Source organism: Oryctolagus cuniculus, chromosome 7 (genome assembly GCF_964237555.1).
Source record: "Oryctolagus cuniculus chromosome 7, mOryCun1.1, whole genome shotgun sequence".
NCBI classification, from domain to species: Eukaryota; Metazoa; Chordata; class Mammalia; order Lagomorpha; family Leporidae; genus Oryctolagus; species Oryctolagus cuniculus.
In genome coordinates this window covers 53,521,180-53,548,203 of record NC_091438.1, presented here as the reverse complement: position 1 = coordinate 53,548,203, position 27,024 = coordinate 53,521,180, and the positions used below count along the sequence as shown (strand labels likewise).

At 52.6% G+C, this 27,024-nt stretch overlaps 2 protein-coding genes across 2 annotated transcripts in view; one reads left to right on the top strand and one right to left on the bottom strand.

The window, feature by feature from the left end:
• Positions 1-607: 607 nt before the first annotated feature.
• On the bottom strand, positions 608-2,639 carry LOC138850566 (basic proline-rich protein-like). Its single transcript, XM_070077814.1, has 2 exons — positions 1,579-2,639; positions 608-1,023 (listed from the first exon to the last, which is right to left on the bottom strand). The coding sequence occupies exons 1-2, from the start codon at positions 2,508-2,510 to the stop codon at positions 771-773; spliced, it is 1,185 nt and encodes a 394-aa protein (XP_069933915.1). The 5' UTR covers positions 2,511-2,639; the 3' UTR covers positions 608-770.
• The window catches only part of PTGFRN (prostaglandin F2 receptor inhibitor), an 80,278-nt gene continuing 55,133 nt past the window's right edge, over positions 1,880-27,024 (top strand). Inside the window, exon 1 of the mRNA XM_008264605.4 lies at positions 1,880-2,014. Within this exon, the coding sequence (XP_008262827.3) occupies positions 1,966-2,014 (49 nt within the window). The 5' untranslated portion in view covers positions 1,880-1,965. The remainder of the gene's footprint in view (positions 2,015-27,024) is intronic.

Genomic DNA, 27,024 nt, shown 5'->3' with positions numbered 1-27,024 from the left:
ATTTTCGTTGTGAAACTCTTTTGTTTTTGGCAACCACTCCCTTGTGTCATGCCTGTGCTTGGAACATGCTGTCATACTACTAAGTCATGATTCACAAACTCCAGGCACCTGAAGAGCAAGAATGGTCTGACTCACAGCTGTAGTACCAGCATCCAGCGTGAATGCATTCTATACACATGTACTGAAGACCTACTATGTGCCAGTCATACTCATACTCCCAGCCTTGCATTTGTTTTGTTCTTAGATCTACCCTGCAGTAGCACCAGGGATGCGAGATGAGTGTGCCAGACTGTTAGGCCCTTGCCTTATCCGTGGGATGAGAGCAGCATTTGAGCCATGCTAAACTGAACGTGATCAAGTGCGCAAATGTGCAGCCCAGACGTGAAGCACTCCGGGTGGTTAAGAAAGAGAAAGATGGACGAGCCGAAATCTGAGCTTCCACAGGGCCAGGCCTTAAGCTTCTCTGTAGCTCCAGCACCCTGCAAGGCCTAACATACGGCTTGCATTCGAGGATGATGGAATGAAATAATAAAAACTGCCCTGTGAAATTCTAGGAGAGAATCAGGATGGGAAGGGAAAAGGAATTACAGCCTGGGTGAACAGTCTTAGGAAAGTCTTGTTTTACTGTGGCAAAACATGCACAACGTCAACATTTACCATTTTAACCCTTTTAAAGTGTGCCATTCAGTGGCATTAGGTACATTAACACTGTGGCACCACCGGAAATGAAGTTGTGCGAGTCTCTCTCCGAAGGGTTCACACCCAGCTAATCACGCACTTGTTGGTTCAGATAAGGCTTGTTGGTGGGAAAAGGATGCCTCAGAGTGAAAGCCGTGTTCCCAGCCAGTTGGGGCGGAGGGCATCTGTGACTTGTTTCCCCTCACATTAATAAAAGCTGTGATGACTCCAACCGTGGGCACCAGTGCTGCTCCTTGTCCTGCTGAATCAGCCTTGTGAAGTTTTGAACTTGGAACCTCAATACCGCGGGGTCTTTTGTATTCAAACCAGAAGCACAGAACTCCACTGTGGGTAAGAAAGAGACTTCTGGCAAGTGGTTGTGTCCACTTAACACACACGAAGTCTTCGAAGCTCGCTCCACACGCAGCCCGGGCGGACACGCGGGCTCCGTGGGAGCGCTCATCTGTGGGAAGCTGGTCCAAGGAGCGCCACGGGGTCGGGGCCCAGGCACGGAGAGCGCTTTCCGACTTCGCCCCTGCCCCTTCGAAGCCAGTCCCTGGGCACCGCCCTGTGGGACACAGAGGTTGCACCCGTGGCCCTGCCCTCGAGGCCTTCCCGCCCTCTCAGTCCTGGCTTAGGAATTTTTTTTTTTTTTAAGCAGCCGGCTCGGGGCGGGAGCTGGGGGGCTCATGGCGACACGCGTGGGTGACCTCAGAGGGGGAACGCAGGGCGTCTGGGGGTTGGGGCCGGGGCAGTGGGATTTCCAGACGACGCTGCCCAGACCAACTTTTAAAGGTCGGAGGAAAGTTTCTCGTGGGGGCGGGGGCCCGAGGGGAGGGCTGGGTGGGCTGCGACGCCTCCTCCCCTTTAAGCGGGTGGCCCCGGCGCCTCCTCCGTTACCTGGAGCGGGGAGGGGCTTGGGAAAGTTTGTGTTTGTTGCTGGCAGAGAGCCGGATGGGAGGCGCGGGCGGGCGGGCGCTGCGGCTCTTCCCTTTTGCTTTCGCGGAGCGGTCGGGGCTGCACACTGGGATCGGCGGGCCGGCTCCCGGGCCCGGCCGGCTGCAGGAGGGAGGGCCGGCGGGCGTGTGAGAGGCGGGAGGGCGCGAGCGGAGCCCCGGGCGCACGTACGCCCCGGCGCCGGGATTGATCGGCTCGCGAGGAGAGCGGAGCAGGCGCGCGGCCCAGGCGGAGGAGCGCCGACTCTGGAGCAGCCGGAGCTGGAGGAGGAGGAGGAGGAGAGGCGGCGGGGAAGAAGGAGGAGGGGGCGAGCAGCTCCGCCGCGCGAGCATGGGGCGCCTGGCGCCGAGGCCGCTGCTGCTGGCGCTCCTGTGGCTGGGTGAGTGCGCGCGGGCTCGGCGGGCGCGGGGCACCGGGGCTGGCGGGGCGCGGCTGCGGCGCGCGGCCTGGGGCGCCCAGGGTGCCCGGGCGGCTCCCGGGAGACCCGGCCGGGCGGGGAGTGGCCGACGTCGCTGGGCCGGGCCGGGCCGGACCGGGCTGAGCCGAGCCTCCCCACACCTCACCGCGGGGAGCGGCGCGTGGCCGGCGGCCCTCACTCTGCCCGCCCTACCTGTTGGCCGCCGGGAGCCCGGCTCACCTTGAACTCGTGGCCCGGAAGGTGCCCGCGGTCCCAGCGCGCGTCCCCGGCACGGGGGGGCGGGAATCGGAGCCCTTGGTCTGCCCGCCATGGGCGCGCCGGGCGCAGCACCCCGGACGCTCGCGGACCCTTGCCGAGGGGCGGGCTCCGGGCGAGCCGGAGAGTCCCCAACTTGCTCTGCGAAGGTCGCGGCGGCCGGAGCGTGCGGGGACGGTGGCTGTGCCAGCCCTGCCGTCATTCCAGGCGCGCCTCGATCTTCTGCCTCAGCCTTGCCTTTGAGCGTTTCTTGGAGCTGCCTCGCTGCGTGTTTGTACACAAAGACCCAAGGAGAGCCCGGCCTCTCCAACTTTTTCTACCTGTTACTTTTCCTCCCTGACTGTCCCTTGCCTTCCCACCCCGCTCCGGAAGCCCCTGGTGCCTCTGGACGCCTCGGCCCGGCGCCCTCCCCCCACCCAAGGAATCTTTCGTGGGCTTTTCCCCTCTCCATTTTCCATTCCCTCTCTGCACAGACACCATCTTCACGTGGATAGCGTGGGTTTCGGTCCCAGCCACAGAAATCTGCCTAGGACGTGCCTACCTGAGCTGCGGCTGACCCTGCCATTTCTGTGACATCCTTGAATCCCTGTGGTCAGTGGCAACCAGGGCGAGGTAGATCCTGTGACCTGGTCGGTGGGTGTCTTCCAAGCCCCCAGAGAGGGCAGGTCTGAGTCTGTGACAGACTGCATGGCGGGTGGTGTCTTCCCAGCTGAGCACATGCTAAATGGCTTAGGGTCCCAGGGGCCCAGTGGAGAGCTTTCACAGCCCCTCCCCTCCTGCTGGCACCAGGACCCACCCTGCCCCAACCCCGGGCTGTGCCTCCTGCTGCCTGCCACCAGCCTGTCTGGCTGCTGCTGTGTGTTCTTCCTTTGCCTCTGAGCCGTTTTCTGGAACTCACTTCCTAAGAGAATTCATCCAGCAACCTGTGTGCAGAAAACTTTGAGATCTCTCGTTGGTTTCATAGCACCTTGTCTGTGGTCTCTGATTCTAGAGCTTTTAATCTTTCTCCTTCATGTCGGGAAGCTTCTAAGTTCTGCATTTGTTGCATGTTGCTGGTGATAGTTTGTACCCATTAATCAGCTTTTGTGTCTGCGACCCATGGTTGCACAGGTTGTGTACTGTGCAACTCTAGGAGTTTATAGCCTGGGTGAATGAGTCCCCCTAGGGTGGTGAAGTTCCCAGCCTGCACACCAGTTAAGGGATGTGATAGGGGCTGGGTGTTGTGGCACAGTGGGTTAAGCTACCCGCTGGGGCAGCTGCATCCTATATCAGAGTGCCAGTTCCAGTCCTGGCTGCTGCGCTTCCAATCCAGCTCCCTGCTAATGCACTCTGAGAGGCAGCAGAAGATGGCTCAAGTGCTTGTGTTCCTGGCGCACATGTGGAAGTTCCAGATGTAGGTTCGGGCTCCTGGCTTTGGCCTGGCCCAGCCCTGTCTATTGTGGGCATTTGGGGAGTAAACCAGTGGATGCAAGATCTCACCTTTCAGGTAGCTGCAAATCAACATGAAAGAAGGCAGGTGGGCTAAGGTGGGAGTTGGAGAAGAATGGGTAATTGAGGTATGGGAGTGGGGCAATGAAAGGTGGGAGTTGGAGAAGAATGGGTAATTGAGGTATGGGAGTGGGGCAATGAGAGGCTGGTGAAGCCAGCAGAAGTGGAGAAATCTGCCTTGTACAGCAGTGCTTCTGGCTGGCTGGACGTCTCCTATTGGCTGCGCAGGGGCTGTCTGGTGTCACCAGCCAGAGCCTTCTCACCGGCGGGCTCTCTGACCTGTTGGTGTCTCTCAGTCTCACTTGCCCTGGCTTCAGCCTGACCCCTGGGACGGCTCCCTGCTGTGTACCGCCTTGGCACTGTACTGATTCCTGCAACTTAAAATGTTGATAAGCCAGATCATCTTTCCTCCTGTGGTGCGACCTGGGTGTGCGCCCAGTATCACTGCTCTCCTGCACCTGTGAGTTCACCCTGTCTCTCCGTTCTGTGGCTGCTCCCATCCTTTCTGCTTCTCTCGCGGGCTCTCTCAGCCCAGGTCCTGGTGGGGACCCACTCACTCGCACAGGGTCTGACGTCTTCCTGGTGGGTGGATGTCTCCCTCCAGTCTCCCCTCTAAGGTTGTTGCTTTCCCTCTAGAGGGCCGTGTTTGGGGCGCCCACCTTTGCCCACAGGTTTCTTAAGCTTTTGCTCCAAGAAGATGCTGCCCCTTGTGTCCTTTCTGGCTCAGACAGGTGATGCTGAGTGACCTGTCTACTCTCTCTTTGCCTGTGCCGTCCATGCATTCAGTACGGCATTTGAATGACTGTCCGCCACAATGTGATCAATCCTGGGCGTCCCAGCCACATGCAGGGCACACACAGTGTCTCACTGAGTGGTGGGTGGGGACGAATGGACAGGTAATAAAACCACTGACTCTAAGACGGAATGAAACACCTGCCGTAGAAACCAGGTGTGGGGAGGAGGCAAGGAAGAGGATGATTCATTGTGACTGGGAGGTTGGGGTTGCTTATGCTGGAGGGGGTGACATTTGAGCTGAGCCTTGGGGATAATTAGAATTCTGAAAGAACGGATAGAAGAGCATTCTGGTCCCTAGGGAGAAGCATGGAGTGTGGATGAGGGAAAGAGCTGGGCTCATTCAGAAATGGCATGTGAGTTTCTTGCAACTGGAGGTAGGTGGTGGGGGCGGGTAGAACAATGGGGGAGCAAACTGAAAGGTGGGTTTGGTGTAGAGGGCGTCTTGCAGGCTTTGCAGGCTGAGCTGAGAAGGCTGGACCGCGGGCTGGATTTGTTGGCCCGCTGGGTGCTGTCGGGCAGCCTGTGCTTCTCTCAGCATAGCATTTATTTATTTCACTGTATACTTTCTTGGTCTCAGTCCCTCCCCTGGGGACAGGAACCTTGTTGGGCTCATGGACTCGCTGTTACTAATAGAATGTGTAACACATAGTGGGTGCTTGATAGCTATCGGCTGATTGAATCCATTTAAAGGTGTCCTTTTGTCTGTGGGAAATGGGTAGCCACTAAAAGTTTGCAGGGGGATGAGATTAACACACCAGGGTGATGTATCTGAAGAGGATTAAGTCCCCAACTGGGGTGCAGCCTGAACTGGAGAGTAGAAGAGGAATTGTGGAGTGGGATTAGCATATTCTCTTCATGTCTTTCTATTCTGTTCTGCAAATCTATTAAAATATTCATTAATGACAAAAGCATTACATTTATATTTTTAACATTCAAATGCTGTAGAAGGGTATCTTATTGCTTAGGGAGGTTAGAGTGGCCTAACATTGAGCCTCAAAGCAGAGCGGTGCAGATGATAGAAGTGTCTTACAACATGGCCACCTGGATGCTTCAGAAGGAGAGCTGGGTGGGGCCCCTGCCACACGTGGCCGGGCTGGCTCCCAGGCTGCCGGCAGTGGTGCTGTCTCGGGCCGTGCTCTCTAAGATCTCTTTGGGGATTGACCTCACCATGAAGAAGGAAGGGGGGAAGTGTGGAGGAAACCGGATGGTGGCTCGTGACCCACGCTTGGCAGTGGCGCACATCCGTTCTGTATCTGCTCCATTGTCCCATGCCAGAGTAGCTGCAAGGGAAGCTGGGAGGTGCAGAGAAGCCTGGCAGCCATGTGCCAGCTGCCATGGAAGAAGGGACTTAGGGGGCCGGCTGGCAGTCTGCGTGTGAGTGATGAAGGATGGAGGGTGATGTGCCTGCCCTCCTGCCCAGGTGTGACCGCCTCTTAGGTACCACGCATGTCTGCCTGGGTTCTGACTCTTTGTTCTTTTCTCATAGCTTCTGTAGGGGCTCCGCACCTAACAGGCCCAGAGTAGCAGTCGCTGCTATTTATAGTGTGAATGGCAAGCATCAGGCTCTTCCTCATACTCTGCTATTTCTTCCACACAGCAACACTTTGAGAAAGGCACCGTTATCTCCTCGTTACAGACTGGGAAGCTGATGCCCAGAAAAGTCACCTAACAGACCCTACCGATGCCCCCGGCAGAAAAGTCACCTAACAGACCCTACCGATGCCCCCAGCAGAAAAGTCACCTAACAGACCCTACCGATGCCCCCGGCAGAAAAGTCACCTAACAGACCTTACCGATCCCCCCGGCAGAGCCAGGGTTTGATCGCCACTGCATTCTGCCTCTGCTAAGGAGAATGGACCGATGGGCCCCGCCACCTGGGGCCGTGTGTTGCTAGAGATTAGTTCAGGTGAACAAGCCTGATGTGTTGGGAAGGGGAAGATGTGGGGTGAGCAGAGTGCAGGCAGGGGCTGTGCCAGCATGCACCTCGCAGCCGCCCTGCGCCCCCGGCAGGTGACCGTGCCTGCTCGGAGGACAGGGGCCACAAAGCAGCCTCCTCCAGGAAACACTGGAGGGGGACACAGCAGCAGGAATCCTAGTGAACGCATCCAGCTTTAACGGTCTTTGAAGTGCTGTGGCCTTCAGAGATTCCCTGGCACTCATTTCAGCCTTGTTAACAGAATTCCTGTATCTGCCAAGCTGATTAATGCCTGCCCTGGCTATAATTATTCTTATTAGCCTGCTGAATAGGAACTCTAGTTGTCAGTGATCATTCCTTACAAGGCAGTGGGGCTGGTCGGCATTTATAGGCTATTTTGTTTTAGGGATGAGCGGTGGAGCTGATTTCTCCCCCCGTAGATTGAAAGTACATTTTCATAAGGGCGCTGTGTTTGGCAGTGGAATAAGGTGCGGGCTTGTCTGTCGGTGTGTGTCTGTGTCTCACTTCATCAAGTGAAGCTGGGTGAAGCTGTCAGGGCAGTCCATAGCCATTCGGTTTAATTGCATTGGTATCTTAAAGGCAAGGTTGCAAGGCCATTTGACTCTGCTTTGGGAAAATAACTTGAACTGGCAAAAATTCTTCATAATTCATCTTCTGGAAAAGGCAAAGTGCTGCGGTTGGCACAGTCAGTGGTTTCTTGGACGCTGGAGTATTTCTCTCCACACCAACTGTAGTCTTTGGAAAGCAGGAACATAGACTGTGTGGTTAAGGCTGTCGCGTACCAGCAATGTGATTCCCAGTAGACAGAGATAATGGCCCTGTGCATGTGTGTGTGTGCCTCAAATCCAATTTCCCCTCAGTACTCCCTAAGTGTTTGTGCTAGATTATGGAGTCACTAAGCAGCATGATTCGAGTTTAAGGATGACGTCCGGGGCCTTTGCTGCATCCTGTTTCACACCTTGATAAGCAGCTGGAACGAGAAAGCCTTTACATCACTCGGGATATTTCAGAAGAGCAGGAAGTACCTTGTGGCTAGTCTTGCTCTGTCTCAGATCAGATGATGCTGGCCTAGAACGGTGCAAAGCAGAATTGTGTCTCAGGGTTCAGGATGGATGCTACCTGGAATTCTAAAGAATTAGAGACGGTGTGCAGACAGATGGGTCATTTCTCCAGGCTTAAAAGTGAGACTGAGCCAAGACTGTCTTGATAATGGATTCCCCGTGTCCTTATTTAGAGCTGAACCAAGCGAGAACGTCCTAGCATATGGGCCAGGGCAAGGATCCCACATGGGTTCCAACTGGGCTGGAGATGTGTCATGATATTGATGCCTTGCCTCCCTAGGGTTCCCAGGTCAGAGGCTACCCTAGGGCCTGTTTGCCCAGAGAGCTGTACAGAGATTCTCACTCGCTGTGTGTACTGTGACCTGACAAAGGTTAGCCTGCCTTTCACTTGATGAACCATAGCCCCTGAACCTGCGAAGAGCTGTTGGAAGACAGAAGTTAAGAAGCCCAGTGGTCAGGTGAGCAGCTCCTGTATCCATTCAGCAAACACTGAGCCCGCCAGGTACCGGTCTGAGCCCTGGTGGGTCAGCCTCAGGTCTGTTCTCAGGGAGTGACAGCACACACCGGACCTGCGCTTGGTGCCATCAGCAGAAAGTGGACAGGTTCTTGGAATGCCTGCCTGCAGTTAGGGGGCAGCAAACAGGAGGGAGAGTTTCTAGAAGGGTGGGAGAAAAGCCGAGAGCACACCCTGTCGGAGGCCAGGCAGAGATGGGTGTGAGTGGACTTGTTGGAGAGCGTTGGTCGCATGCTGCTGCCACACCAAAAAAAGCTGGCAAAGAGCGGCCTTGGGGTTTGGAAGCTGTGGCGTGTGACCGGTAGCCAGGGAAGAAGTGGAACCATGAGCAGGAGGAGTGGGTGAGGTGGGGCAGGGACTCGGAGTCGGGGACTAGCGCCAACCTTTTCCGGTGGTGCTGAGTGCAGGGCCACTGTGAAGGCGGCAGTTTGGGGCCCAGCAGAGAGGCCTCCGGGAGACTCTGACCTCCAGCAGGCCAGCTGGGAGGCGCTGGCCGGGTGGGGCGGGGTGGCGTGAGCCAGCGTGACTGCAGGGCCTGGGTCAAGCAGACAGTGGGGTTGGCCTCAGAGTCAGGAGGGAAGAGAGAGATGGAGGGGCCGTGGCAGGAACGGGGTGGTGCAGAGTGTGGTCTCTGCTGTGTGCGCTGCCCTTGCAGCTCTAATGCTGGGCCCAGAGGCCCGGACATGCCAGCTCAAGTTACCTGCAGTCTCCCGTCCTTCTCTGCACACATTTAAACTTTCCCCCGTGTCCCCCCCGGGGTGGCTTCTCCGTGTTGATCTGTGGAGCTACCTTACTCTCTGCTCTCCGACAGCTGCTTCTGAGACAGGCTCTTGGAAGTAGAGGTATGAGCGGTGATAGCTGGGTGGCCAGTAGTCATACACGCAGGTGGTCAGAGTTTTTGCCTCTTGCACTGTTTTGGCCAGTTTTACTAGAATTTCTTAATGGGATTGGGGCAGGCAGCAGGGTATGACATGTGAGGAACATGGGTGCCAGGTGTTGTAGGAAACTTAGACAAATTGGAGGTGAGGGGGCAGGTATGCTGGGGAGGAACCAATGCAAGAGTTCCCTGCTTCCTAATGAACGCCTGCCTGTCTTCTCTGTGGTGTGTATGTAGCATGCTGCCAGGCACCGTGCTCTCCGCGTAGTATAAGTCCCTGTGGTAGGCTTTGTGACCTCCTGCGCTGGGTGCTGTTTGTGCTGCCTCTGGATGGCTGAGGACACTGAGAGAGATTTAAGTAACTCCACTTGCATCGCAGGTGGCAGAGCTGCTAACAACATTCAACCCCAGACTGTCTGGGCTCAGCACCACAGTCCACGGCTCCCTCTTTCTGTGGTCCAGATCATTCAGAGTCAAATGTGTCTTTGAAAACACAGAAAGAAATTGATTCGGTTAGCTGAAAAGTGATGTTTGTTTCCATCTCTTTTAAGATTCTGGCCCCATGCTTCCTTGCACTCGCGTTTTGTGACCTTGAACTAGCTTCTGAAGAGCTTTTAGCTCCTGTAAATTAAGGATTGGGATAGCTGATCCCAGAGGTCTCCCATTCTGTCTTCAGAAATCTTTGAGTTCACGCTGACCCCTGCTGTTGCCATATGGGCCTCTTGGTTGGGCCTGGCTGCCCTGGCTCTGTGCCCGTCTTCTGAGCCCTGCTCGGGGCTGCAGCCAGTGGCTGTTGTCTCTCACCTGCCTGGCCCGGCCTCCAGGGCTCTAGGAATTGTTTGTTGTTCTGTGCTTGTGTCAGCAGCGGCTTCCTCATTCTAGCTCATTTCCTGTGCTGTGAAACTAGAGATCTTTGGCTGGGGCTCCCTGAGGTAGGGAGATGCCCTCACCGCTTGGCTAACTGGACTTTCACATAGACTTCCAGGGAAGGTCACAGAACCAGCAAAACCAAAGCAGCATTTGCAGATCACAGACTGCTGCTTCTTTTGATTTTTTTTTTCTTAAGAGAGAAAGGGAGAGGCAGAGAGAGGCGTCTTCCATCTGCTGATTCACTCCCTTGATGCTTACAACTTCTGGGGTTGGGCCAGGTTGAAGCCAGGAGCCCAGAACTTCAGCTGGGTCTGCTGCAGAGGTGGTAGAGACCCGAGTACTTGGGCCGTCCTCTGCTGCTTTCCCAGGCACGTTAGCAAGAAGCTGGATCTGAAGAGGAGTAACTGGTACTCCAACATGGGATGCAGGCATAACATACTGTGCTACAATGCTTACCCCTCTCTTTTTGCACGTTTTGATTGAGAATCTCAGCCCTGAATAAGTGGGGTTGAATAATCAAGTCTCAGCCTTCGGAAACATGACTTGTGTTTTCTTCCACGTTTAGCCTGCAAGGCTGGGGAGGAGCCTTGGAGACAGTTATGCCTCCCAGGCTTTCCCTCCCACCCCCACCCCGGCCCCCATACATCCCAGACCGCAGAGAAATGAACAGATGCAGGCGTCTTCAGATGGGTCCAAATGTTGACAGTGCTGTGGGTTTTATAGCCTTTCTGAAAGACAGGAGAGCTTTAATTGTCTCCAATCAATAGACTTAACTGGCTGAGGGGTGCAGTCCTGGTGTTTGGGGACTTCTTCCTTATCCTTCTCTGGATGGGAAAGGGAAGGGTTCACAGTGATGCTGCCTATAACACTGACCCAAAGGGTCTCTCCTAGAAGACGTACACATTGCCGGTGGGAGCCCGTGTTGGGGACCTCCATGCTCACTGTGTCTTGGCTGCTGCCCAGCCCTCCCTGGCTCCTCTGCGGTGCTGCACACCACGCTGTTGCTAAACCCAGTGATGTTATCTCACTTGGCTTTGATGCACGTATTTTTGAGGCTTACCAAGAATCCTCCAGGAGTGTATTCTGGGCCGTGTTGGAAGCAGCTTGGTGTCTTGTGCTCCTCCAGAGGTGAAAGGGCAGAGTGCTTTATAAATGCGTCGGCCCTCCCCAGTGAACAGAAAGTGGAGGATCAGCTGATTTGGCATCTGTCCAGCGCACTGCCACTTTGCTTATGTTGCAGAGAGGAGTTAAAAAAAAAAAAAAAGGCACCACCTTTGGCACAGCTATTCATTTCTCCATTTTCTGAAAGCTGGCACTTCCGAATGTTTTCTTATCTATTAGAAGATGTTATAGTCCATCATTTTGGTTGAGAAAATCCATACAGTAAGTGCTGAGTTAAGACCCTGCTGCCTATGCCAGCGTCTGGCCCACGGAGGGCTCTTGGTTGTCTGAGTCGAAGGCAACACGGCTGTGACGCTGAAGGCATCATTTGCGCTCAGTTACTATTCTCTGCTGCGATGCACGACATTGCTGCTTTCCCTTGTAGTCTTGTGTTTTAGTACTTGAGCAGCATTTAGGGAATATTTACTGTGTTTCTGACACTGTGGGAGATTACAAAAGAATTAGGAAATGAAGCCCACAATAGCAATGGAACCGGTTATAACTGAACAGCTGAATGGATCAGAGGTGCTTGTGAAGGGGCTGAGTGAATGAGCTCTTAGGACGCTGTGCGTGCATGTGGGGCTGGGAGAATAACAGGGATGAAGCTGAGGGCTGTGACTGTCATTATGGAGAAGCTCTGTGGAGCAAGTGGGGCTGGGAAGTGGGGAGCCCGGAGTGGGGGGCGTGTTCCTCCCAGGTGGGAGTAGCTGAATATATGCGTGGTTGTCCCATCTGTGGGTTAGCCGACTTGAGCTGGGGAAGTCAGAGAGACCTCAGGGCACGTGGATATTGAACTTGGGGGAGAGAAAGTATATGAGCCAAACCACCCCAAGGGGCGTTGGCCGCGCCATCAGCGGCCCCTGGAGCAGCTGGGAGCCGGCGTGCACAGGGCTGGCAAGGGGCTCAGAGGAAGCTTGCCTGCTAAATGAAGGTGATCAGTCAGGCTGTAATCCTGTTTTCTGCTTGCTTCTTACAAGGAAAACGGCTCACAGAACAGTTACTGATGTTCCCCTTAGGTAGTTCTGTGGAGCATTTCTTCAACACCTGATAGCAAACCCAGGCCGGTTTTCAAAGAGGGCTGGGGGACTTTAGTTGGTTTTGTACGGAAACAAGGTTTATACAATCGTGTGTTGTAGTCACCGGGGTCTCACTTTAATAACGATGCAGCCCGCAGACACATTTCAACCCGAAACCTTCAGTGTGAGTCCCAGGAAGCTTAGTGTCATACTTGGCTCATGAGGAACTGGGGGAGGCGCCTCAGCTGCCAGCACATCTCTGGGTTGTTGGGGAGGCCCCGTGCACCCTTGGGGATCCCCGTGCCAAGCTCGCTCATACCACCTGCTAGCACACAGCAGGATGGGTGAGGGCCTCGGAGGCAAGGAGGAGGCGCGCTCTGCATTCATGCCGTGCGATCCATTGAGGCGTGGGGGCCTCGCCACAAACACCAGAGACCTGAGCACTGAGTTTTGGTGACTTTCGTGCAGTTTTCCCAGGCATCTCTCGCTCCGGGCCCTTAGAAATGACTGTAAAATATGTGCCCGCCTTGCCTTTCTTTGCCTTAGAATAATTTTCAGTTGCTAGACTCTGTGGACTGCAAGTGAAGCCTCCATTTCCCAGGGAGATGAGAACGTATTTGGATGCAGCAGTGTCACTGCTCTCCACGGCATGGCCCGTGTCCACCTTGGCCGTGGGCTCTCATGGCGCCGCATTCCTCCAGGTCATGGCCATCGGATCATGATGATTCATTTACTGTGGTGAGTGTCGTCTGTCACACTCTGGACCATCAGCGCCATGAAAGCAGGGCCTTGACTTTGCTTGCCTTAGTGTGTGGGAACTTGAGACTTTGAACAATCGAATTAATTTATGGACCTAGGAAACACTCACTATCCATTCAGAATTCGTGAACGTTTTGAAGACCCCTCATATGTGGAGTCTGAAAGTTTTTTCAGCAAAAAAAATAAATAAATACACTTTAAAAAAACATTTAACTTGTTTCAAAGATGGAGAGACAGAAAGAATTCTTCCACCTATTGGTTTACTCCCCCAGATGGCCATGATCATGGGGTCTGGGCCAGGCAGAAGCCAAGAGCCTGAAATTCCATCTGGATCTCTCACGTGGGTGTCAGGGACCCAAGCACTTGGACCATCTTCTTTGTCTTCTCAGCTGCATTAGCAGGGAGCTGGGTGGGAAGTGGAGCAACCAGGATCTGAACCAGAGTTCCCATAGAAGGTGCCGTTGTCATAGATGGCGGCTTAACCCACTGCACCACAATGCCGGCCCCTAGACTTAATCTTTTGAGTCAAATTTTCCATGACCTCTAGGGGGTGCTTTTGTATGTGTTAAAATACATGTATGCAGGGCGGCGCCACGGCTCAATAGGCTAATCCTCTGCCTGCGGCACCGGCACACCGGGTTCTAGTCTTGGTCGGGGCGCCGGATTCTGTCCCAGTTGCCCCTCTTCCTGTCCAGCTCTCTGCTGTAGCCCGGGAGTGCAGTGGAGGATGGCCCAAGTGCTTGGGCCCTGCACCCCATGGGAGACCAGGAGAAGCACCTGGCTCCTGGCTTCGGATCAGCGCGGTGCGCTGGCTGCAGTGCGCCAGCCGCAGTGGCCATTGGAGGGTGAACCAACGGCAAAAGGAAGACCTTTCTCTCTGTCTCTCTCACTGTCCACTCTGCCTGTCAAAATAAATAATAAATAAAATACATGTATGCAGAGCATGTATACAGTTGTGGCCCTCCAGTCACAGAGGGGAGCAGGGGACTTACTCTTTTGTATGTGTGCTGTCTGTTTTTGTTACTGCCATAGCATTTAGGAAAGAATTGCTTATGACTTCATTTCTGAGGGAGGTTTTTGCAGTAGAGTAGGGAAAATTTGGAGTCCACACATGAGAAAGAGGGATGAGAAGGGTCTCGCATGCTTCCTGCTGTGGGTTTGCTCAGATTTTCCCTTGGCAGTGCGTGTGGAAGGCCAATGGCTCTTGGGTTCACATTATTGTCTCCCCACTCCCTCCACCCCTTCCTGCCTTTGTCGGGTAGATACAGCCGCTCCCATCCCCAAAAGGCAACTATCTCTGCCTTCCGGGGCTTCACGCTGGTGTTCACAGTACAGAGATGTAGACTCCTTCAGGCCCAGTGCGTCCTGCCAGCACTGTGGCTGGGTGAGTCCAGGCCACAGACCATCCGCTTGTCATCACTGGTCTAGTGAGCAGCTGGCCAGGCAGCCAACTCGGAGCCCCGGCAGGGCAGTGGGGCTGCTGTGTGCAGCATGTGCCTCGGCTCACTCTCTGCCTGGTTCATGGCCACTGGTTGCTCTTTACCCCATGCCAGCCTGATTCTAGAGCTCAGGGCACACAAAGCATGGTCTCCTGATGCCTAGAGCTGCCGTTCCAGATGCAGAAGCATGGTACCTCTGGAGGAAGAGAGGTGGCACTGAAGAACTATCAAGGGTTGGTAGAGACAAAGGAAAAACGAAGCTGAAAGTTTAGGGAGAAGGAACAGCCTTTGCTTTCGGCAAAGAAAAGAGGAACATGATTGACAAGATCCCTTGTACTTGCACGTATCACCACCTGTGTGTCCTCTCTACCTGGGCATGTGTTTTTAAAGGCCTTGGTGCCATGCCTGGATTGAGAACCTTTTGTAAGGATCCAGACAGCCTAGGTTTTTATTAGCTTTTATTAGCCCCGAGGAAGAGTGTTAATGAAACCAGTGTGGTGGAATTTGGCCTTTGTAATACTGGGATTGTGTTATTTTCTCCTGGGCCAAGAACCGGTCTCCTGAGGGATGTGTGGCATTTGCTGTGATCAGACGAGCAGGCAGGCTCAGAGTGAGCATGGGGGTGTGTGGTACCTTCTGAACTGTACCTGCACTCAGGGCGAGGCTGGAGAAGGATCTGGAATGGCTTCAGAAGGTAGACTCATTTGAGCTCATTAAATCTTGATCAGTAGGTGTTTTTTTTGTTGTTGTTGCTTTTTGTTTGTTTGTTTGTTTTTGGTCTGGTGGGGAATGGGTGGGTAATTTGTTGGGCTGAAGAAAGAGCATAGGGAAAGAAACACACCTATTTATGAGATGAGATCGGGCGTGTTCCGGGTGGTATGGCCGTGGATGGAAATACACCTGTTTACAAGAGCAGGTTGGTGCTTTCAAAAAATTTATTTATTTATTTGAGATAGGGTACTCCCATTCACTGGTTCACTCCCTGAATGCCCCAGATGGCAGGGGCTCGGCTGGTCTGAAGCTGGGAGCCAGGAGTGCAATACACATTACCCACATGGGTGGCGGGAACCCAGTTACTTGAGCCTTCGCTGCTGCCTCTCAGCAAGCACATTGACAAGAAGCTGGAGCGGGACTCAAACCAGGCATTTAACCACGAGGCTAAGTGCCTGCACTCAGCAGATCAGTTTTAAATGAATGAGGACAACTTATTTAGTGGCCAGAGTGGAGGGTGAGGCTGTAGGGTCTTCAGTGGCAGAGGATTGAGATGGGAGATTGGGAAGAGCCTCGCGTGCCACCTGATGGGGTCTGAGCCTGACATCACAGGTGACTTTGTCTGCTTTCTGTCTGGTTCTTCCTCCCCCTCGATGCCCCAGGTCCCTCATTTCTTTTACTTACTTGATGTTTCAAAGGATTCTTGTCTTGTTGGAGGCTCGTCTCCTCCCAGCTTTTCTCTGAAGCTGCCATTGTTCTGTCCTCACTGATTCTGACACTTGGCTCGGTGCTGGCTCATCACGCTTACCTGATGATGTGGTTCACTCAGGGGGTGGGCAACAAAGGACCGCTGAATGCGGAATCAGATTGATGTAGTTATCCTTTGTTTAAAGAACACGGAAACCCAGAGTTCAATTCCTTGCAAGCCTACTGTCACACCCTGCTCCATACTGAGCCTCACTGGGGATGCTGGGCACGCCCCCGCCCCCCAACCTGTGGCATCAGTGATTGGCATGGGCAGGCCAAGGCACTGCTGGGGAGGAGGGATGGGTGAGACAAAGGAAGAGCTGCAAATGGGAATAGTGAGCAGGAAGATGGGGGAGGAAGGAGGAAGCTGTCCAAGGTGAGGAGCAGGAGAGAGTTCGTTACCAGTGGTCTTGGGTGCCTTGTCTGCTCTTCTAAAGCCAGTGTGAATCCCCTTTTCTCTTTAAACCAGAGGCTTGGGGAGGACCAGGTGTTCACACAGCACTTGGCAGATGAGGTTGGCCAGTGTGTACATGGCCGGGTAGTGAGGAATGCTGGGCGGTGCTTGGTCCTCTAGCAGCTGTTAATTTGATAGATAGATAGTGCCTCAGCCTTTTTTGGTCTGCCCTTTAGACAGAGAATTGTGTAAATCATTTCATGCTTATTGAGTTATTTTGGTTACTCATCAGTATGGATTGCCTCAAAGTGTTTTTTTGCATCTTTTTTTATTATTATTGTTTGATCACATAACTTCTGGGAACCTCAGTTTCCTTATTTAATCCTCTCCAGGTTGAGTACTAAATCATGTGAGCAGGATTTGGAAACTGTAAAGCAATGCTATAAATGTAAGGTGGTTTGTGTCAATTACTGAGTCCTTAAGGGCAAAGCCGTCTGCTCAATACTTGGTTTACTGTATTAGTTAGGCTCCATCAAGGAAGCAGAGGTATATAAATATTGTGGAATAAGGCATTTATTAGAGGAATTAGACCTTCCACAACTATGGGAGGAGCTGGGGGAGTGAAGGCCCGAAAGGGCAGAGTCACCAGCCAGCCCTCCTGAAGCACGAGTGGGTGGACAAACTGAAACCTGCAGAGGCAGCCGGAAGCCAGGCAGAGAGAGGATTGCCCCTTCGCTCCCTCTGAGTTTGCAGCCGCACATCTGTTGGTCCTGGGGTCACTGGTCTGTAAGAGCACATCTGGGAGGAGACAGAAGTGTAACGGTCAAGGACGATCGACCGCCAGAGTCTGACGGCTGTGGCTTCACTTGTACGTCCCACATCCCACGTGAAGTTCTGTTTTGCCCCCCTCTAACCTGGAACTGCGTAATGAGAATCCTGGGACATGCAGTTCCAGCTTCGTGAAGCTGACACTGCACAAAGCCCCACTAGTTCATAATGAAGGATTCAAGGAAGCAATTTAGCTTGGTGGTTGAGATGTCCGTATCTCACACTCAGATGTCTGAGCTTGATTCTGGCTCTGGCTCTTCATTCCGGCTTCCTGCTCTTGCACATCCTGACAGACAGCAAGTGATGGCTCAAGCAGTCGGAGAGACTTGAGTTGAATCCCCATTTCCTGGCTTCAGCCCCAGCCCAGTGCCACCATTTTGTGGGAGATGAATCAGTGGATGCGAACTCTCTCTCTAATGCAAAAATAGTGGTAGTAAGAAAGAATTAAAGACTTGACCTGGCTCTGACCTCTTGGGATCTCCTGAAGTGATGTCATGGTTTTATGGCCCAGTGCTACGCTGCTAGGAAGAAGGAATTCAGTTGGTTAATGCCCAGTTTGATTCTTTGCTGTTTTGTTTTTAAATTATTTTTTATTTAGTTTCATTTTATTTGAAAGGCAGAGAGACAGAGACAGATGGAGAGAGACACAGAGATCTTCCATCATTGGCTCACTCCCCAAATGCCCAAAACAGCTAGGTCTGGGCCAGTGCTCAATTCAGGTCTCCCACGTGGATGGCAGCAGCCCATCTTGGGCCATCAGCTGCTGCTTCTCAGGGTTGGATTAGCAGGAATTTGGATCAGGAGGGGAGTCAGGACTCAAACCCAGGAATGGGATGTGAACATCCCATGCAGTGTCATAACCAGTATGCCAAATGCCTCCCCCAGTGACTTGGTCTTTGATTTGAAATTTTTTTTATTGGAAGTCAGAGAGAGGCAGACAGAGATCTCCCCTCCACTGATTCCCTCCTTAAATGCCCACAACAGTTGGGACCTACACCCAAGCCGGGAGCCAAGAACTCAGTCTGGGTCTCCCATGAAGGTGACAGAACCCAGGTACTTGAGCCATCACCTGCTGCTTCTCAGGGTGCCTGCATGCAGGAAGCTGGCCTAGGAATTAGAGCTGGGACTCAGACTCGGGCATTTTATGTGGGATATGGGTGTCCCCAGCTGCATCTTTTTTTTTTTTTTTTTTTAATTTATTTATTGAAAGAGTTAACATACAGGGCCGGCACTGTGGCTCACTAGGCTAATCCTCTGCCTTGCGGTGCTGGCACACCGGGTTCTAGTCCCGGTCGGGGCGCCGGATTCTGTCCCAGTTGCCCCTCTTCCAGGCTAGCTCTCTGCTGTGGCCTGGGAGTGCAGTGGAGGATGGCCCAAGTGCTTGGGCGCCTGCACCCGCATGGGAGACCAGGAGAAGCACCTGGCTCCTGGCTTCGGATCAGCGCGGTGCGCTGGCTGTAGTGCGCCAGCCGCAGTGGCCATTGGAGGGTGAACCAACGGCAAAAGGAAGACCTTTTTCTCTGTCTCTCTCTCTCTCACTGTCCACTCTGCCTGTCAAAAAAAAAAAAAAAAAGTTACATACAGAGAGAAGGAGAGGCAGAGAGAGGTCTTCCATCTGCTGGTTCACTCCCCAGCTGGCCACAACAGCCGGAGCTATAACAGTCCAAAGCCAGGAGCTTCTTCTGGGTCTCCCATGTGGGTGCAGGGCCCAAGGACTTGGGCCATCCTCCACTGCCTTGCCAGGCCATAAGCAGAGAACTGGATTGGAAGTGGAGCTGCCGGGACTTGAACCGGCGCCCATATTGGATGCCGACACTGCAGGCGGCAGCTTCACCCATTATACCACAGCACTGTCCCCAAGCTACATTTTTTTTTTTTTTATTTGACAGGTAGACAGAGAGAGACTGAGAGGACAGAGAGAAAGGTCTTCCTTCTGTGGATCACTCCCCAAATGGCCGCTACGGCCGGTGCTGCGCTGATCAGAAGCCAGGAGCCAGGTGCTTCTTCCTGGTCTCCCATGCGGGTGCAGGCGCCCAAGCACTTGGGCCATCCTCCACTGCCTTCCCGGGCCACAGCAGAGAGCTGGACTGGAAGAAGAACAATTGGGACTAGAACCCAGTGCCCATATGGGATGCCGGTGCCGCAGGCAGAGGATTAACCAAGTGAGCCATGCCGCCGACCCCCTCAAGCTACATCTTAACAGCTGTGCCACACACCTCCCCTGACCTAGTGTTTAAGAAGCAACTTAGGATTTTGCTCCTCAGTTGCCAGTGCCACTGCATCTCTGTCTGTCTTCCTGGCCATTCTTGTCCGTAATTCAGGAGAAGATGATGATCTGGCAGCAGAAGCAGAGTGAAGCTGCATTGATTGTGAAGAGCCCATCAGTTCCGATGGAGCGCGGAGTCTGTTTCCTGTCACCTCCTTGCTGTCGTGTTTTCCCCAGGGGGCGTTACGAAGGCTGAGAAGGTTTCTGCCTAGCAATGGCTATAGATAGGGCCGTGGAGCCAGACACTGTCAGGTGCATGCTAAGCGAGAACAAGGCGTACCTCTGGGCCACCTTCACCTTTCCACCCTGTTATGCTGCCTCTCCCTTGTGTTTCTGTAGCCAGGCACAGGCTAGCAAGGACTCAGGGAGCGTCTTTGATGGTAATCTGAGCCTCTGGGAAAAATAAAAGACTTTGTGAGATCTAATGGCCACACCTGGACTTTATCATCACTCAGAGTCCTTTCACCTTTTAGATTGTCAACTCTGATATTTCCGTCTGTGCTGCAAACTCTTGCCTTTATACCTTTCATATTCCCTCTGTCTTTTGAACCTACTCTTCATCCTCTGACTTTCTGCATTCCTCTTTTACTGGGCCATTCTCACTCGAGTTGACTCCTCATCCTGGGGGGTCTCTGGTCGTCAGCCGTGAACTGTGAACCTTTAGGGCTCTCGGCCATATTTCTTTGCCAGTGCTCATATTGTGTTTGAGTGACACACCAGTCTTCGTGGATACACCTGAGCTTCATCGTCTTGCTGAGGAGTCTCAACGCCTACCCCGCTGAGTTTCTAACAAAGTACGACATCTTATTCTGTTGCCTCTGATGCTTTATCTAAACCTTTCCTGTGATCTTCAGCATCGGACCCCTTTCCACTATCCTGAGCCAGCAGAGATCAACCAAGGGTTCTTCAAGCTTTTCACCGCAAAACTTCTCTGTTCTTACTCATTCTTTCCTCCTTTAAAAAAAAAAAAAAAAAAAAAACTATTTATTTGAAAAGCAGAGTAAGAGTGATAGAAAGAGAGTGAGTGAGCTTCCATCTGCTGGTTCATTCCCCAAATGCCCACAGAAGCCAGAGCTGGGCTAGGCTGAAGCCAGAAGCTTGGAATTCCATCTGTGTCTCCCCCATGGGTGGCAGAGGCCTAAACACTTGGGCCATCATCCTGGGCCTCCCAGGATGTATTTATTAGCAGGAAGCTGGATCAGAAGTGCAGGTGCCAGGACCCAACTGGCACTTCCATATGGGATGCGGGTTTCCCAGGAGAAGCTTAACCTGCTGAGCAGTGACACCTGCTGCCTTTTCTCCTTCCAACCTGGAAAAAGTACAGGCTCTGTCTTTGACACGCTTCTCTCTCCCTATATGACCCATGACTTTAAATACTACCTGTCTGCTGATGACTCTTCAATGAGTAACTCTTGCTTGGACCTCCCCTGAGCTCCAACTTAACTATGCGATTGCCTGTTCCACTGCACCTCCCTGTGGAGTCTAACAGAGACATTAGGTATAAAATGACCAGAAGAGGGCTGAGTGTGTGGCACGGAGGTTAAGATGCCACTTGGGATGCCTGCGTCCTGTGGAAGATGCACACTGAGTTCTGGGCTTCCAGGTTTAACCTAGATCAGCCCTGGCTGTTGTAGGTATTTGTGGAGTGAACTGGCTGATGGAAGATCGATCTCTCTCTCTCCCTCTCAAATACATATGAATGGATAAGTAAAATAATTGGTTTTTCAATAGCCCAGACAAGAGCCCGGCTCTGCCCGGTGCAGGCCTGCTTCCCTCAGGTTGCTCCAGGCGTCTCTGTAAGTGGCCTCACCGCACACGGCGGTGCTCAGGCCACAAGTGTAGATCATCCTCCGTTCCTGTCTTCCTCACTCCCCGTGTTCAAGAGGCCAGTGCGTCTTTCCCTTTATACGCCAGCTCTGTCCCAAGCCCACCTACCCTTGAGCATCGCCAGCTTCAGCCCGAGGCCTGGTGTCCGCCGGCTTTTGCTTGGCCTCCGTCGTTTCCGTCCGGTTGGTGACCTTGCTTCCAGAGTGGCTCGGCTGCGATCTTCCACACAGCGGCCAGGCTTTCCCATTCCCCTGTTGATGTGATCCTCGGCTCAGCCACAACCCGAGGTCCCTGCCCGCCACTCTTTATGGTGCAGTCACTCTCATCTCTTCTGCCCCTGGAACTCGCCAGCCGTGGCCACTGTGGATGGAGACTTCCTGTTTGCTGTCCTCGCTGTCTGGAGCACTCTCACCCCAGAGCTTCAGCCGCTGTCTCTTTCCTGTTGGATTGAACTCAAACCTGACCCTCTCAGAGACGCCTTTCCTGACCACACCTGGCCCCGGTCACTGCTGGGTTGCTGTACTGGGACTCGATGGGCTCTATTGGTGGCCTTGTTTCCTCACTCTCTCCTTACTGGAATGTAAGCTTCTTAAGCAGGACTCCTGTATTCTCTCTCTCCCTCTCTCTGTCTCTCTCTCTCTGGAAGATGTGTTTATCTGAAAGGCAGAGTGACTGATAGAGACAAAGAGATCTTCGATTCTTTGGCTCGCTCCCCAAATGGCTGCAACAGCCCATGCTGGGCCAGGCTGAAACCAGGAGCCAGGAGCTTCTTCTGGGTCCTCCATGTGGGTGCAGGTGCCCAAGGACTTGGGCCATCTTCTGCTTTCCCAGGTGAATTAGCAGGGAGCTGGATCGGCTATGGAGCAGCCAGGACTCGAACCAGCTAATATGAGATACCTATGTCACAGGTACCAGCTTAACCCATTGTATTCCAACGCCAGCCCCACAAGCAGGACTCTTGGCCTCATGCCCGCAGTGCCCACGAGGTGCTCAGGCTGAGTAGCTGCCTTCCCAGGACAAACCTCCCAGCTGTGCCCTGGGTCTCCTGTTGCCTGCCCTTGTCTTTCCTGCAGTGCGCCCTCTCTTCCTGCATCTCTGGCTGCCCCTTCTCCCTTGGCTCTCACTCTGAATCCCGCCCCCTACCACTGTGAGTTCCTAGCGATCACCCAGGCGTCCGTTTGCTTGTCTTCTTGGCTGCCAGCCTCCGTGGCTTTCCTGCGTGTTTGACATTGCTGGTCATTTTCTTTTCCAAACAGAAACACGGTAGTGCTCTACAGATACTGTGCATCGCAGGTCAGCGTAGGAAGCAGCTCCTGCCTTGAAGGAGCTTGAGGTCACCTTGAAGTCGACAGGCAGGTCCGTGAGTAAGACAGTAGATGCTGCTCCCGACCCATCCTCCTTGAAGTTTTTCATCCCCTGACGGCTAGTTTTCTTCCCAGCCGGCTGCTGACTTCCCTCTGCGTGTGTCTCAGCTATTGGAGTTGACCGTGGTCTTGTCCCTTTCCTCTTGTCTGTTCTCGCCTCTTGGTGACCTCTTTAACTCCCACATTGTCACCTGCAGGCCAGCTTCTCCCTGCATACGTGGGATTCCACCTTCAGGTTAGACGCGCATTTTTTAGGGACTGCCATTCCAGCTGCCCGATGGGCTGTGCAGATCTCACCAGACTCTTTCTCCATCCTGTTTCCTTTAGAAAATAGTTCTCACCAGCTGTTGACCTTCCTGTGACCTCTCTCTTGCCGCCAGCTGACCCTTCCTCTCACACAGCTCTAAGAGCAGCTGCCTTTCCACCCCTGGCATTGTCCTTGTTTGGTTCCTGTTGCCTCTCCCCGGTCAGCTGGCTAGCGGGCTCCCGAATGCTCCCTGGACCTCCAGGTCTGCACTGTCGTGTGCCCTGGAGATCCTGTTTTTTTTTTTTTTTAACAGGCAGAGTGGACAGTGAGAGAGAGACAGAGAGAAAGGTCTTCCTTTTTGCCGTTGGTTCACCCTCCAATGGCCGCCACGGCCGGCGCACTGCGGCTGGCGCACCGCGCTGATCCGAAGGCAGGAGCCAGGTGCTTCTCCTGGTCTCCCATGGGGTGCAGGGCCCAAGCACTTGGGCCATCCTCCACTACCTTCCCGGGCCACAGCAGAGAGCTGGCCTGGAAGAGGGGTAACCAGGACAGAATCCGGTGCCCCGACTGGGACTAGAACCCGGTGTGCCGGCGCCGCTAGGTAGAGGATTAGCCTAGTGAGCCGCGGCGCCGGCCGAGATCCTGCTCTAATCACCCTGCCCATCACGGCTCCGGTGCGTGCCCACGTGACCCCTCTAGGGCTGTGCATTGGCTGCCCCCCTTATCTCCAGCCACCTTCCTGCTCTATGTCCCCTGTTCAGTCTCCCCTCTCCCAGCCACTTTTCAAAGGTCCGGTTTGAATATCGACCCTGCATAAGGCCTTCCATGAGAATGCCCTCTTTTCCTTTTGAGTGCTGTGTCCCTTGTTAGTAGCTCACACGCGCCCTGTGTGACAGCTTTCCTGCACACGTTATTGCTCTCCCCACAGGACAGGCGACTTAGAAGATCCTGATTTACCTTCCTCTCTCTGGTGTCGCCTGGCATGGGGGCTTCTTGTTCAATAGTTGTCTGTTGGATGAGTAATATGCATGTTGTCTTAGGCTTGTCTAAGGAAGGCCCTAGCTGGGCTTTTTTATTGTTTTTTTTTTTTTTTTTTTTTCTTCCTTAAGTCTAAGCGCTGCTCTAGTATAACCATATTTGCTTTCTGATGGGGTTTTGAAGCACTGCCATATGTGACTTCATTACACATTCTCTGCTGGCAGTAGCTTGTCTAATGTGTACATTGCTGCATTTTCATCGCTTAGGGACTGCCTAGATGAAAGCTGGCCTGGTCCCTCCCTGCCAGGCCTCTCGGTGGCAGACTTGGGGAGGCAGAGGTCTGGTAAAGGCACCGTAAGGGTGTGCAGGTTGACCTGTGTGCACTGGGAGCGCTATGGGCCCCGCTTCCTGAGGACCTTATATGGCCTGCCGAAGGGGGATTTAGCTGTCCTTTTACAAGGCAAACGGAGATACCATAAGCCCTTTAGTTTCAATCTTTCAGTGCTACCTGTACCACTGGATTCAATAGCTGCCGATTCTTATCTTCCAAATGGTTCAGATTGGAGAGTCAGATTGTGTGTGTCTCGGCGGCTCAGTGAGATGATAAACTTGAGCAATAATAGAAACAACTGCAAGACTCCTTGGCAGAGATGCTGAACTTCATAAGTCTTGACTTAGAATCATGTTGGCGATAATCTGAGAAATAAAATTATTTCCTGTGGATATCAAGAAGAGGTGGAAGGGGCAGATAACGTTTAGTCTTATTGGTTGTCTCTCTTAATGAGTCCTCATTGTTGCCAATAACGCTATGCGATCCACATTCCAGGAGTAGATGTTTACCTTGAAAACCTGGTATGACTTTTCCTGCCTGTCCCCACCCCTTCCCTGTGATAGAGGAAAGCTCAGGCATTTAATTACTCTAAGTATTGCAAAGGTAGGGAAGTGGTTATCTGGACACAGTTAATTCTTGGGTTTTAAGTAACTAGTGCTGAGAAGTCAGAGCGCAGGGCTTGTAGGATTTTGGGATAAAGTCCCCTTCACCATTTTTGAGTGTGAGTGTAAAATGTGAAGGTTAATACATCAGATAACATTTGAAGAAATTGAAAATTGTTTTCCTTTTTAAATTTTATATTTTATCATGCTTATTTGAGAGGCTTAGACATCGGCAGAGAGCTCCCGTCCTCTGGTTCATTTCCCCAAATGACTGCAACAGCCTAAGCTGAGCCAGGCCAAAGGCAGAAGCCCGGAGCTCTATCTGAGTCTTCCAGATGGGTGGCAAGGAACCAGATGAGTGCATCAGCCACATGAGCCTGAGCTTGAATCCCTCTCGTGATGGCTGTTAACAACAGCCTGTAGGCCATTCAACTTCTTCAGTCTCCGTTTTCCTCATACAAGTGACAGGGGTGGCAATATTACCCGACGAATGTGTTCTGGGCGTTAATTAAGGTAACTGGTGAGTAGCACTTGGCTCAGTGCGTGGCGTGTAAGAGACCAACAGCACATTATCATTGCTGCTCTTCACTCTAGCCCAGTCTCGGTTTTGAGAAGAGACCTGGATATTTGATAATAAACTAAACTGAATATATTACAAAATAAATACATGAAAAATGCTTATGATTTTAGCTAAAGTTGTAGATTTTTGAAAGATACATTTATTTCAAAGACAGGGTTGTGGGGGGTGGAGGGAAGGCAGAGACCTTCCATCTGCTGATTCATTCCCCAGATGGATACAGCAGCTAGGACTGGGCCAGGCTGAAGCCAGGAGCCTGGAACTCCATCTACATCTCCCACGTGGGTGGCAGGGGCCCAGCTACTTGGACCATCTTCCGCTGCTTTCCTAGGAGCATTTACAGAGAGCTGGATTCAGCCAGGACTTGAACTGATGCTCATACTGGGTGCTGGCATCATGGGCAGCAGGTTAACCCTCTGTACAAACAATGCTGGCTCCTCTAGGTTATCCAGTTAATCCAATATTTCTTACTATTCCGTTTCCTTCCTATCAGTTTGCTATCCATTGTTTGTGGTTACCCTAGACATTAGAACATGCATTGCCCACTTATTAGTGTCCACCAGTAGTCCTTTTACCATTTCCTGGATAATCAAAGACCTTGGATATCCGAGGTCCAGTTTATTCTACCCCTGCCCTCACTTTTTATGCTATTGATGATGTATTTTAGTTATGTGTGTTTTGAACTCCTGAAGACATTGTTTATATTGTTTAGTCAGTATTCAATAGTTGCCTACATAGTAACTTTCTGTTGTTCTTCTACCTTCTTCTTCTTCTTCTTCTTCTTTTTTTTTTAAATAAAGATTCATTCATTTATTTGAAAGTCAGAGTTAGGGAGAAAGAGAAGTCCTCCATCCGCTCCTTAACTCCCCAAATGGCAGCAACAGCCAGGGCTGGGCCAGGTTGAAACCAGGAGCCAGGAGCTTCTTCTGAGTCTCCCATATGGTTGCAGGGGCACAGGCACTTGGGACATCTTCTACTGCTTTCCCAGGTGCATTAGCAGGGAGCTGGATTGGAAGTGAAGCAGTCAAGACTGGAACCGGTGCCCATGGGATGTCGTGCTGCAGATAGCAGTTTAATTCACTGAGCCACAGTGCTGGCCCCTATAGCTGTTTTTTTAAAACTATTTTGTTTGTTTTTAAAATTTATTTGTATTTATGCAAAAGGCAGAGTGACAGATACAGGTCTTGCTTCTGCTGGTTCACTTCCCAATGCCTACTTCAGCCAGGGCTGAGCCAGCCAGAGCCAGGAACTCCATCCGGGTCTCCCACACGGGTGGCAAGGACCCAGGTGTTTGAGGCATCATCTGCTGCCTCCCAGGGTGTGCACTAGCAGAAAGCTGGGATCAGAAGTGGAGGTGGAACTGCACCCCAGGTACACTGATAGAGGATGCGGTGCCCAAGTGCAGTTTAACCTGCTGCGCTGTAACTCCGGCCCGTCTAAATGGCTCTTATTTTCTGGGGAAAGAATGTACAATGATTCATTAACAGGTAATGTTTTCTGGTATTACATTTTTAAAAAGATTTATTTATTGATAGAGTTACAGAGAGACAGAGGCAGAGGCAGAGAGAGAGAGAAAGAGAGAGCGAGAGAGAGATCTTCATCTGCTGGTTCACTCCCCAAATGGCTGCAACAGCCTGAGCTGCGCCGATCCAAAGCCAGGAGCCAGGAGCTTCTTCTAGGTCTCCCACATGGTGCAGGGGCCCAAGGACTTGGGCCATCTTCTGCTGCTTTCTCAGGCCATAGCAGAGAGCTGGGTCAGAAGTAGAGCAGCTGGGACTCTAACCGGTGCCCACATGGGGTGTCGGCACGGCAGGTGGAAGCTTTACCTGCTATGCCACAGCGTCAGCACTTCTGGTATTAAATTTTAATGGATTTTATCATGGATTCTTGTGTCACTGAACAACATAGTGGTGTTTTTTTTTTTAAAA

Bases quoted from the DNA above. Each gene is read 5' to 3' on its own strand.
- LOC138850566 (XM_070077814.1), bottom strand. From the start codon at position 2,510: ATGACGGCAGGGCTGGCACAGCCACCGTCCCCGCACGCTCCGGCCGCC. The intron at 1,024-1,578 runs GTAACGGAGGAG...TCTTACCCACAG, and splicing joins CAAGCCCCTCCCCGCTCCAG to TGGAGTTCTGTGCTTCTGGT.